Source organism: Acomys russatus, chromosome 25, assembly GCF_903995435.1.
Source record: "Acomys russatus chromosome 25, mAcoRus1.1, whole genome shotgun sequence".
Taxonomy (NCBI): Eukaryota; Metazoa; Chordata; class Mammalia; order Rodentia; family Muridae; genus Acomys; species Acomys russatus.
In genome coordinates, this window is record NC_067161.1 from 12,498,736 (window position 1) to 12,511,068 (window position 12,333).

Below are 12,333 nucleotides of genomic sequence, written 5' to 3' on the forward strand. Positions count from 1 at the left end.
AGGGACAATAGAAATCTGTAGTGTTTAGGCTCTTCCAGCAGTGGGCAGCTGAGCTATGGACCTGCAAGCCTGGCTAGGTGGCCTCCAGAAAGTAACGGTGACAGCTTGGCCTCTCTCGTCCACACTTCCATATGCATGCCATTATAAGGAGTGATCATGGTTCCTAGGACCCAACTTTGTGCTCTGATCCAACAATTCTGTAGTGCTTGGAGGACTTCCACATGTCCATCAGAATGACCCTATAACACCTCTGAAAATGCAGCCCACATATAATGGGGTGTCATCAGCTCCTGGCGCCAGGTCTGTAGGTGGAGGGGCAGTGACCATAGCCAAGAACAGAAGGAGGTCATGCCACAGTCTCTCCTGCAGTACCCTGGGTGTGGGTCTGGAGACTACTTTTTCCATCTTGTTTTTTTTTTTTTTTTTTTTTTCTTTCTTTTTCTTTTTTTAGTTTGCAGCCTGACCCATCTACTGCAGGGCATCTTTCAAGCTTGGGATACCCCTATGGCCCACTCTGCCTCACTGGGAGGCGGTGACCTGACTAGTCAATTCATATCAGCCCCCAGTGAAAAGACATGTGTGGCCACAACATGCCCCTCTGGAGTACAGAGGTTGCATTCTGTGCCCACATCCTGTGGAAGAAAGATAAATGGGACCCCAGGGACCCTCAAGGGAAGACAGAGAACGGAGCACAGCTGCTCCTATCCATTAGCACCTTTGCCCTCAGTCTCCTGGCTGCAGAGGCCAGTGTTTGGGACAGAGATCTCTGTGATATGTGCTCCGGGATGCTGTGGCTGCTGTTTCTCATGCTCCCTTGTCTGGGGAGCACAAACCTTGTGACTCCTGGTGAGTCTTAACCCCTCCTCCCCCTCTCCCGCCAGAGCCCTTATGCTGTCCCTGGGGTTATGTCAGGCTGTCAATTTGCCAGAAATTTCACTGACTCCTAAGCCCTGGAAGCCTCTGTCTGGTGTCTGATGACTCTCTTTGCTTCCACAGACCTCAGCTCAGGACAGGGGTTGGCAGGCATTGTCGGAGGCTGCCCTGTCTCGTTCCGACGGTTCCCATGGCAGGTCAGCCTGAGGTTCTACAATATGGAGAAGAGCAAATGGGAACACATCTGTGGGGGCTCCCTCATCCACCCTCAGTGGGTGCTCACTGCTGCCCACTGTGTGACGCCGTGAGTGGGGTCACCCATTCCCTGGGCTGGGAGCAGGCAGACACTGGGAAGTGGGTGGGACATTGTGAGCAGAGTTTGTGCGGGAGGCAGGATTTCTGAGACCCTCCTGATCCCTATGGTGTCTGCGTGGAGATTGATGTCCTTACCCTTCAGCCCCTCTGAGGGGGCTCATTGTCCTGTCTTTCAGAAAAGAGCTGGAGGCCTGTGCTTTTAGAGTCCAAGTTGGACAGTTGAGACTCTATGAAAATGACAGACTGATCAAAGTGGCCAAGATCATCCACCACCCCAAGTTTAGTGAGAGGCTGTCTGTCCGAGGGGGTGCAGACATTGCTCTGCTGAAACTGGACACCCCTGCTGTGCTGTCTGAGCGTGTCTACCCTGTTTTTCTCCCCGCTGCCTCCCAGAGGGTCCCCTCAACGAAGATCTGCTGGGTGGCTGGCTGGGGCCACATCGAGGACCAGAGTGGGTATTGGGAAGACCTCATATCCGTGGTCAGGCCTGATGGGAAGAGGCAGAAGTCCCCAGCTTTGGTTCTTACTGGCTTTTCTCCACAGTGCCACTGCCACCACCCTACTACCTGAGGGAAGTGGCAGTCCCCATTGTGGAAAACAGTGACTGTGAACAGAAGTACAGGACCAATTCCTCCTTGGACAGCAGGACCAGGATCATCAAAGATGACATGCTTTGTGCCGGGAGGGAGGGCCACAATTCTTGCCAGGTGACAGCCAGCCTATCCTCTCTCCCCTGTCCCTTTTTAGCCCAGGACCCTAGGACCCATCCATCTCGGCAACCTGTGATGCCTGGAGTACTGATCCCTGCCTTTTCCCACAGTATGACTCCGGGGGCCCCTTGGTATGCAAGTGGAACTGCTCCTGGATCCAGGTGGGTGTGGTCAGCTGGAGCATAGGCTGTGGCCTTCCTGAATTCCCTGGAGTATACACCCGAGTGATGAAGTACGTGGCCTGGATCCATCGCTACGTCCCCAAGTTCCCAGAACCCTCGATGGGCCCAGATGGGATTTATACAACAAAGGAGCCTCCTACCACTCTTGTTAAACCCCTCACTCCTCCTGCTAGTCCAGTCCCACTTTCTTAACTCTCCCTCTCCCATGGTAGTGACACCCCCTTGTGTTTCTAGTCTGGAGGCTCTCATGTCCCTTAACTCTGAGTGGGGTGGGGGAGGTGTCTAAAACTACATCTCAAAAGTAGCTGGGCAGCCCATACCCCCCCCCCTTTTTAAATCTTGTTTCCCATTAAATGGTGGATTGTCTAATTGATGTCTGTTTGAACTTTGAACCCAGAGCTTGGCACTCAGGGTGGGGGCTGAGCTGGTAGAGTGGGGCATCCCCCATTAGTGCCTCTGAGGCCTTGGTGGTGTGGAGAGGAGGTGCTCTCGGTTACTAAGTTAGCCCACGTTACTCTGTGGAGTCCAGACCCCCTAACATGTGTTTTCCTGAGATTCTTCCACTTGCCTGTGCAGACTCCAGGACTCGTAGGCAGGGGTCAGATTTGGGGGGGTCTCCCCAATACTTCAGCTCTTGCATTGTCGTGTCAAAATGCCTCTTTCTGAGCCCATGAGGCCATTCAAATTCTAAAGAATTGAGTTCTCCCTATTTTCTCTTGCAAGTTTGCTGTGCATGCATGAACATGTCTGCATTTTCATGTGTGTGTGCGTGCACACGCATGTGCATGTAGAAGCCAGAGGTTGACATTGGTGTCTTCCTCGATCACTTTCTGCTTTATTTACTAAGGCAGGGCCTCTGGATGAACCCAGAGTTTCCCCACTCAGCTAGTTTAGCTAGCCCATTTCCCCCAGGAGTCCCCCATCTGTCTCTTGGGGAGATTTTGGTTGGACTGCCATATCCACCTGGCTTTTCCTGTGGGCTCTGGGAACCTGAACTCCAGTCCTCATGCTTGCACAAGTGCTTTCTCCACTGAGCCATCTCCCTAGCCCATTTTGGTTTTTGACAGAGGGTCATATGTAGCCCAGACTGGCCTGGGACTTGTAAAAGAGTTGAGGATTACCTTGAACCTCTGATCTTCCTGTTTCCCCCTTCCAAGTGCTGGGATTACAGGTATCATAGGAATTCACTAAGTGGCTAAACCCAGGGCTTAGTGGAGGCTAGGCAAGCACTCTACCAACTGAGCTACATAGCAAGCGCTCTCAAGCCCTTATTTCTACCCATGATGCTTTGAAATATTCTGCAGGCACCTTGAGGCCCTTATGTCTCCCCACATCTCAGCTCAGCTGGATGTCATGAGGGGAGGCAGATTCTCCAGGGGCCCACAAATGTGTCCGTCATCCAGTGCTTAGGAAAGTCCCTCCTCTCAGCGCCAGTGGTGGTTTTGCCCTGAGTCTTGAACGTCTAACCTCTCTCTCAGAAACATTAGGAGGCGATTATAGCAGGGACCCGAGAGAGCTTACTTGTGTGACATGTAAGGATACAAAGGAAAGCTGCAGTCTGTGGTCCCGTAGGTAGGCCCTCACCAAAATCTCCCTTTGGACACCTGGCTTCAGACCAGTGGATTGAAAACCCTGGTGTGTGTGTGTGTGTGTAAGCCACCATATCCACAGCGCCGGGGAGAGCAGCCCCAGGGGACTAAAGCTGGTACTCTCTAAGCTATACGTCAAGTCAGGGAGTCAGCTGGCTTCTTAGGATGGCTAGGGACCGAGTAGGAAGGCGTTCTCTACCAGGTAAGGAAGTGAAGCTGGTTATGAAGGACCATGTGGTCTGATCTCCCAGGAGAAGGAACTCCACAGCGTGGGCTGGTGGCTGCTGGGGGTTGGGGAGCCGCATCAGGACAGGAGGTAGGAGATAAGGAACACGTGTCTTTTCAGGGTGAGGGAAACACTGTAACATGGGGTGTGGGGATGGCTTGCACTCCAGGGACAGGGCGAAACCCACAACTACACTCTTTGTGCTTTGTTTTTGAGACAGGATCTCACTCTGTAACGTAGGCTAGCCCTGAAGTAGGCTAGCCCTGAAGTAGGCTAGCCCTGAAGTAGGCTAGCCCTGAAGTAGGCTAGCCCTGAAGTAGGCTAGCCCTGAAGTAGGCTAGCCCTGAAGTAGGCTAGCCCTGAAGTAGGCTAGCCCTGAACTTGAAAAGTCCTCATGTATCAGCCTCCCCAGGGTTAGGACTGCAGGCGTGTACCCTGCACCTCTTTAAGTGGGTGAATTGTATGGTGTGGAAATCACATCTTAGTAAACCTGTCAAAAATAACAAACTGAAAAAAAATTTTTTTTGAGACAAGGACTCACTATGTAGTTCTGGCTAGCTTGGAACTCACTATGTAGACCAGACCAAGCTGGTCTCAGATTTAGAGACCTGTATGCCTTTCCTCCCTGAGTGCTGGGATGCTAGGAGTACAACACCACACGCCGCCATTAGCTCTGTGCTGTGTGTGTGTGTGTGTGTGTGTGTGTGTGTGTGCGTGCGTGCGTGTATGTGTACATGTGTAATTTGTGTTTTCCTTCTATCATGAGGGTTCTAGGAACTGATCTCAGGTCTTCAGGATTGGTAGCAAGCACCTTTACCCATCAAACCTTCTTGTTGACCCCAAATAAACTTTTATTTATTTATTTTTTTAAAAGTCTAAAGTTCTGATTTTTCTGATTCTTTTGAAACTGTAAAACCAGACCTAAGTCCCTAGAACAGCTGCTGGGGCGCCTGTGTCCACAGAAAGCATGGTGGATGGGAGAGCTCCTGGGCACCCCTACTTCCATGGCATCCCTCCTTCCTGAGCACCCCTCCATCCTACACAATGGGCTCTGGGGAGGTTGGGGCTTTCAGCAGGCAACATTGGGCACTTGCTGAATTTGAAGAATGGCCCTTTGGGGGTCCTGACAGGTGGGGCTCTCAGGGTTGGCCAGAGTCACATGACCTGGATCAGCAAATAGAAAGCAACTCACCAACCATCTCCTTAGTGAGGATCAAGTAGAGGAGATGGGTGATAGAGGCCAGCACCCCCTGATGGGGCTGAACTGCTACTCTATTTCGGACATGAGGGGGTTGGTACCCCTGTTCTTTTCCAGCTATGGGGGGGAGTCATGTGGTCTGGCATGCTTCCCTTAGCTGAGCAGCAGGAATGTCTCCCACAGCTCAGGTTTCTGGCCCTAGATGGCCTGTCCCACCCACTACCAGCTACTATCTCTCAGAGCTGTTTCCCTGGTACCCAGAGGCCATAGGGCTTGCAGAGGTCCTCCTGAGCCCCGGACCCGTTCCATTCAAGTACTTCTGATGCTTTAGGCATCAGAGAAAAAGAGCTGTGTCCGTAGCAGCTGATCAGAGCAGGCCCCTGGAAGAGAGGAATCACCTCTCATCCAAGTCAGGGATGATGGTAGGCTGGCCACACACAAGGGGGACATGAGGCACACGCGGGGGGGGGGGGCATGGGACCTGGATCATGGTCTGAGCTAACTGCTGCCTCTCGCAACATCTGGCCAAGTGGCCCTGGCATGCGGTACTGAGCTGACAGTGTGGCTGCCTGTGCCACCTGCAGGGAGTTTTGGGGTCAGCTGTGCTCACCTGTTGTGGGATGGAGTGCCAGGTGGTCTCGACTTGAGGCTCTGAGCCTCCCTTCATTTTTTTTTTTCTCTTGCAAGCACAGCTAGGTTATGTCCAACTGTGAAGTCCATGGGCAGTTGTGTCCATCTTTCTGAAGACAGTGGCATTAGTTAGGCATTGTCTTTTTAGACAGTTTCATTATGTAGCTCTGGCTGACTGAATTAATAGTAAAAAGCAGGAAAAAAAAAAAAAAGGAGATTTATTCAATGTAGCCATATTGGAAAGAAAGACAAAGAAAACCAATGACTCCTCAAGACTATTTATTATCGGGGTCCTGAAGAGAGGTTGAGGTTTAAGTAGTGGGCCAGAGTTACACACATCTAAACATTCCCTAGTCAAGGTGAGGTCCTGCTCACCACTGATTCAGCATTGTTGCTCCTGCAAGTGTCTGCTAAGTTATGAATCTCTTTCCAGGAGACAAACTCCCCCTCTGGCCAACCCATGCTTTAGGCCTTCTCTTCTCTCAGTAGGAGATTCCTGAGGGAATTCCAATTTCTTGGGGTCCAATATTTCAATAGTCTAATAGTCAAGGTGAGGGGCTATCTTTGATAGCTGCACCCTTGCCAGGCTCTTTACATGATGACAGTGTCTGGGCTCTGGACAGGTGAGGGCTAATGACAGGTGTCCAGTCTGTATGGCAGGCAGGGGACAGCATAGCCCAGTTACAAAACAGGCTGTAACACTGCAGCTAGGGCTGGACCCGGGGGTGTTATGGGGAGCAGGTTCAAAGGCAGCCTGGGCAAGGTAGTGAGGGCCTGCCTCTCACAAGCAAAGACCCGAAAGAACAGGGACAACCACAAGAAGCGACAACTGTTCTGAACAGCCACACTCAGCAAATAACCTATCCTGATGTGTTTAGGAAAGCAGAACCTTGCTGGGCGGTGGTGGCTGTGCACGCCTTTAGTCCCAGCACTTGGGAGGCAGAAGCAAGCGGATCTCTGTGAGTTCAAGGCCAGCCTGGTCTACAAAGCAAGTCCAGGCCAGCCAAGGCTGCACAGAGAAACTCTGTCTCCAAAAACCAAAACACACACACACACACACACACACACACACACACACACACACACAAAAAAAAAAAAGCAGTAGTGGGCTGGGGATGTAGCTCAGTTGGTACAGTGCTTTGCCCTGGCTTCAATCCTCAGCACTACATAAACTAGATGTGCTGGTGCACTCCTGTAATACCAGCACTCAAGAGGTGGAGGCAGGTGGATTGGAAGTTCAAGGTCATCTTTTGCTATCAAGTTCAAGGCTGTGTGAGACCCTGTCTCGAAACAGGAACAAAGAGAACAAAGCAGTTGACAAGAAAATTCTTAGGATGGAGGATGGAGCTCAGTGGCAGCTTTAGTCTTCCTCAACACTACACTAAAGGAGACAAGCAACTGCTTGGGTAAAAGTGCTTCGTTGGAACAAAAAATTGGGGCATTCAAAGTATTAAACTGTGTTCAGCATTGATCCAAAGCAACTTTTCTTTCTTTCAGATTTATTTTGTTTTATGTGTATTAAGTAGTTTGCCAAAACGAATATGAGCGCACCACATACGTGCCTGACACACAGAGGGCAAAAAAGGATCCCCAGCAACTAGAGACAGAGGGTTGCGAGCCACCATGTGGGTACTGGGAAACTAACCACTCAAAGAGCAGCACATGCATGCTCCTGGTGGCTGTACCATCTCTTTGTCCTGTTGGGTTTTCTTGAGATGGGATCATAAGTAGCCCAGGCTGCCCCACAACCCACTGCCTAGCTGAGGATGAGTTTGAATTTCTGGTCTTCCTCTCTCTACCTCTATAGTGCTTGGGCTCACAGACTTACACCATGCCTGGATTATAGGGGCCTGGGGTGGAACCCACGGCTTCATGCATGCTAGGCAAGTACCACCAACTGAACTACATCCCTGGCCATCTTTTCTTTGTGAACATCTTATTTCAAGATGAAGGAAACTGGGTTGTTTTGGGGGCAAGATGTCTCTGTCATAGGCCAAAGAATAAAAATATTTCCAAAGTTTAAGTGCATACAGTTGCTTTGGAAAACAAAACAAAACAAAACAAACAAACCCAAGCACCCATGACACTGTGTTCTCACAGCCAGGGTTAAATTCTCTGACCTCAGGGCAGCGTTTTTTTCCTATACATGCCATCAACCATTGTGTTTGTTCCAATATTTGTAAAGGAAAAATTGTTCTTTCGTTAAAACTCATAAACATTACTCATCAGCAGTTTGTCAACTGATTTATGCAAACCACCTCCCTCCCCTCATGGGTCCTACAATGAATTGTCCCAATAGGCATTGTCTTCCCAGCTAGGAAACAGAAATCACTGCGTCTGTGTGGAACTGAACAAACGTAGCAGTTGGGACAGGTTTATGTGACTAGCCTGCCATGGAGCCTTGGAAGGTGAGAGCCAGAAATGGCCAAGGCTTTTTGAAAGAGAAGAATGCGCCAGAAACCTTGGTGAGTTAAGTAATCGGTTCAGGGTTTGAAAAGTACATCATCAATGAACCCAGCGTGGTGGCGCATGCCTTTAATCCCAGCACTTGGGAGGCAGAAGCAGGAGGATCAATGTGAGTTCAAAGCCAGCCTGGTCTACAAAAAGGAGTCCAGAAGAGCCAAGGCTACAAAGAGAAACCCTGTCTTGAAAACAAAGAAAAACAAGACAAAAACAAAGAGAAAACTATCCCAATGAAACCATGTGTGGTGGTTTATAACTATAATCTTGACATTCAAGAAGCTCAGACAGAAAGGTTGTGGTGAGTTCAAGGCTAGCCTGGGCTTCAGAGATCCTGCCTCAAAATAACAATGACCCTGGAACCAATTAAACCAAGCAGGTTCCCTGGGGACCTAGTGTGAAACGGCTAAAAATAGCAGCCTCTTTGGGAATGTGTGCAGCTGGTTACCTACAGGGGTTGCCCCGAGGGAACTTGAAGACAGTTTTCTGGTGGCTATTAAAATCTTGGATCTGAATGTTGTCCCCAAGCTAGGCTCCAGACCGGTGCCTTTGGGAAGCCCCAGAGCACAGTAGCCAGGGTTCACCTTGGCTAGTTCGTCATGTCCATCTGAACAGTGAGCTGTTCACCAAGCTTAAAGCAAATGAATTCGATGATACAGTGGCTGAGAGGTGGCTCCTCTCTGACGGCTGTGGGGTAAAATATATTCCCAGGTGTGGTCTCCTGCACAAGTGGCAGAAGGCCTTGCACTCCGGAGGATTTTCACTGTCCTGTTCTACACCCCACCAAATCATGTTCTGTAATAAGTCTCACATCCTGTGTTGGAGGAAAAACCAACAACAATGACAACAGCTCTATTGTAACAAGAGAGGTCTCCAAGGTAAACCCAGGTCTGCAAAGTGACGTTAAAAGCTGGAGAGAGCTGAAAAGATGTGCAGCCATCTAGACAACGTCACACACACCTCAAACATGAATTTTGGATACATTAAAATGCTTTCCTTTTTCTTTTTAAAGCCCTATCTGGTCTAGAACTTGCTCCCTGCAGCACCATGATCCTGGGACACATCTACTAACACAAGAGCACTGTAAGGCAGCAATGGTGACCAGGGCTGAGAATGCAGTTCCTAGCAATCTGAGACTCCCTGTAGACTAACCCCCGACTCCCTGAAGTTTACATCCCCTTATATAGGCTGAGTTTTAGGTAGGATTAAAACAACTCCAAGTCTGTGGAGAGAGCTCAGCTGTAGCATGTTTGCTAAGGATACTTAAGACTCAGGAAAAATAGACCCCCAAAACAGACAAATGATAAGAAAAACCAAGACTGGGCCCAGCTCTGTTCAAGTGGTCTCAGTAGGATGAATGGCTCTGGGCCCTGGGTGGAGGCCATCTGTCCTTTCCTTGGAGAGACTTAAACAGTATTCACCCTGGGGAGCTGGTTAGTTTATTGGGCTTACTTAGAGGATGGCTGAGGGGCTGCTGAAGCAACAGCAGAAAGTCTTTACCCAGCCCAGCGAGGGATGATGGTTCCACAGAGATGATGGCTTCTCTAGTTAACCTCCTGGAGCCTATATACTCTAGCACCTTCCCAGATCCAGAGGGCATTGTGCAACGAGAGCCAAACTGGTTTAAAAATGGCCGTTCTAGGAGCCAGGCGGTGGCAGTCACGCATGCCTTTAATCCCAGAAGGGAGGTTGATCTCTGAGTTTGGGCCAGCCTGGTCTACAGAGTGAGTCCCAAGACAGGCAGGGTGATACAGAGAAAAGGCTGTTCTCAGTTCATTTCTGGTGCTATGATAAAATATCCCGATAGAGCAACTTTGGGCAGAACAGGATTACTCAGCTCACAACTCCAGGTCTCAATCCGTTACTGCAGGAAAGTCAAGGCAGAAACTTAAAGCATCACACCCACAGTCAAGATCAGAGAGAGCAAGAATATGCTAATTGTTTGAGCCCTTGTTCTCAGCTAGCTGGTTCCTCTCTTATACAGGTCAAGACCATCTGCCTAGGGAATGGTGCTACCCACAGTGGGCTGGGTCTTCCTGCATCAGCTAACAATCAAGACACCACCACACAGACATGCCTGCAGGCCTACCTGATCTCTTCCGGGTTATTGTAGGTTGTGTCACTGTGGCGTCTTGGATAAGAATGGCCCCATAGGCTCATATATTTGAGGGCTTGGACACCAGGGAGTGGTACAATTTGGAAGGATTGGGAAATGTATCACTGGGGGTGGGCTCTGAGGTTTCAAAAAGCCACTCTAAGCCGAAGGTCTCTTTCTTCCTACTGCTTGAGGGTCTGGATCTGGAACTCTCAGCTCCTTCTCCAGCACCATGTCTGCCTGCGTGCCACCATGTTCCCCACTATGACGGATGAACTAAACCTCTGAAACGGTAAGCAAGACCCAGTTAAATGCTTTCTTTTATGAGTTGCCATGGTCATGGTGTCTCTTCACAGCCGTAGAGCACTGACTAAGACAGCCATACTGACAAAACTGACTAGCATAATTCTCCACTTGTCAGCTTGATACACAAATACGCTGTCTTAAGCCATAACTTTCCATGCATTGTCTCCAAAGTCTCGTCTGTTAATACGATATAAAATAAGTCCAATTCCAAAAAGCTCCCAAAGATTTTCAACTCTGAGATTTTTAGATATTTATCTTTTCTTTATTTTATTTTATTTTTGGTTTTTCAAGATAGGGTTTCTATGTGAAACAGAGTCCTGGCTGCTCTGGACTTGCTTTGTAGACCAGGCTGACTCTGAGCTCACAGAGATCCACCTGCTTCTGCCTTCTAGAGTGTTGTGGGATTAAAGGCGTGCACCACCACAGCCTGGCTCACTTAACTTTTCTTATGCTCAAAGGGAAGAGCAATCCTCAGCTGCTTTCTATGACCTCGTCAATCTTGCATTTTCCACGCCCTCAAAACCAGCAGCATCTGTATGATGCTTTCCGCATTGCCGAGTTTATCCAGCTCAACATGTTGCCTGGGCCCCTTCGAGAGCTTCTGTGTGCTGATCCTGAGGACACGTGTTCCTGTTGCCCCAGTGCAACATGGGAAACTTCCTCAGTGGTGCTTTCTTTGCCAGTCCCAGCTGCTTCTTCAGCCGGAGAGTGAAGATCAGTTCTCTCGAGCAGAGATCCAAGGACTGTCTTTGTTCCTTCTTCTCTGAGGGAATGCCAACAGGCCACAGCTGACTACAGTGATGGCCTCTTGCAATGAGCCACAGATAATCTAGATAAGATGATTTGTTCAAAGGATCATGGTCCGTCACTAGACAGGAGGCCTAGCTTTGCTTTACCACATCCATGTTGGCCCTCACTTCCATCTTGTCAATTAGGTGACCCTGGCACAGGTGCCAACCCTACAGCATAAACAAAGCCATTAAGATAGTCATCTAGGCATTTCCTGCCAGGCTGTCTTTTTACAGACATTGGATGTGTTAATGGTGTTTGCGAAAGGCAGGATCCACTCCAGGTAGCTGGGAGTCACCTTTGTCTAGTTTAGTATATAAACCCTAGGGGTGTGGGAATTGTCTGTTTCACTTCCATCGGAGATTTACTTCTGTCACTGAGTCTCCAAAAAACTGTGCCACAGGCAATCTGGGCACATCCACCTGTTTTGGGGGGCTTCACAAACACCTTGTGAGTGGTTCTCATACTAGGGGCCTGGTATATCTGGAGCCAAGGTGAGTCTCCAGCTTGGCTCTGAGCTGCCTCTGACGGGCCCTACAGAGGGGACAGTGGGTGTCCTGATCCTCCTATGTGGACAGCAGGGACACTGCAGGGAGCCAGCTACTGACAGTCTAGAAGCTTCTTTGGCATCCTTGTGCTGACCACAGGATGGGTAGGATGGGATGTGTCTGTGGCCAGACTGGGATCATTTCAATGGGACACTGTGGATATGTGAATTGGGGGGGGGGCAGAGTTTGGTGGCACCCCTGACTTCTGCCTAGTGTGTGTCAGCAGTGTCATCACAGGCTCCAAACCAGAAATGCCCACAGATGCTGTGAGATGTCTCCCCTAGTTGTGATGTGCTGGGCTGGGCATGGGATCCAGGTGGCATGTGAGTTCCTGCCAGGAGCACTGTGGGCCCAGAGCAGGGAGATACAGAGGTCCAAATTCTCAGTGCCAGCTTGGTTTCAGGAAGACCCT

The 12,333-nt window shown here is 49.7% G+C and overlaps 1 protein-coding gene and 1 pseudogene across 1 annotated transcript; both read left to right on the forward strand.

The window, feature by feature from the left end:
- The first annotated feature begins 642 nt into the window (after positions 1 to 642).
- LOC127208234 (mastin-like) lies at positions 643 to 2,272 on the forward strand. Its single transcript, XM_051167627.1, has 5 exons — positions 643 to 846; positions 997 to 1,177; positions 1,365 to 1,639; positions 1,732 to 1,895; positions 2,009 to 2,272. Exons 1-5 carry the CDS (start codon positions 774 to 776, stop codon positions 2,270 to 2,272), a joined length of 957 nt encoding a protein of 318 aa, XP_051023584.1. The 5' UTR covers positions 643 to 773.
- Positions 2,273 to 8,539: 6,267 nt separating this feature from the next.
- Positions 8,540 to 8,667, forward strand: LOC127208921 (uncharacterized; annotated as a pseudogene).
- Positions 8,668 to 12,333: the final 3,666 nt, after the last annotated feature.

Coding starts and splice junctions, on each gene's coding strand:
- LOC127208234 (XM_051167627.1), top strand. CDS start 774: ATGTGCTCCGGGATGCTGTGGCTGCTGTTTCTCATGCTCCCTTGTCTG. Junction 847..996: donor CACAAACCTTGTGACTCCTG/GTGAGTCTTAAC, acceptor TTGCTTCCACAG/ACCTCAGCTCAGGACAGGGG. Junction 1,896..2,008: donor AGGGCCACAATTCTTGCCAG/GTGACAGCCAGC, acceptor CTTTTCCCACAG/TATGACTCCGGGGGCCCCTT.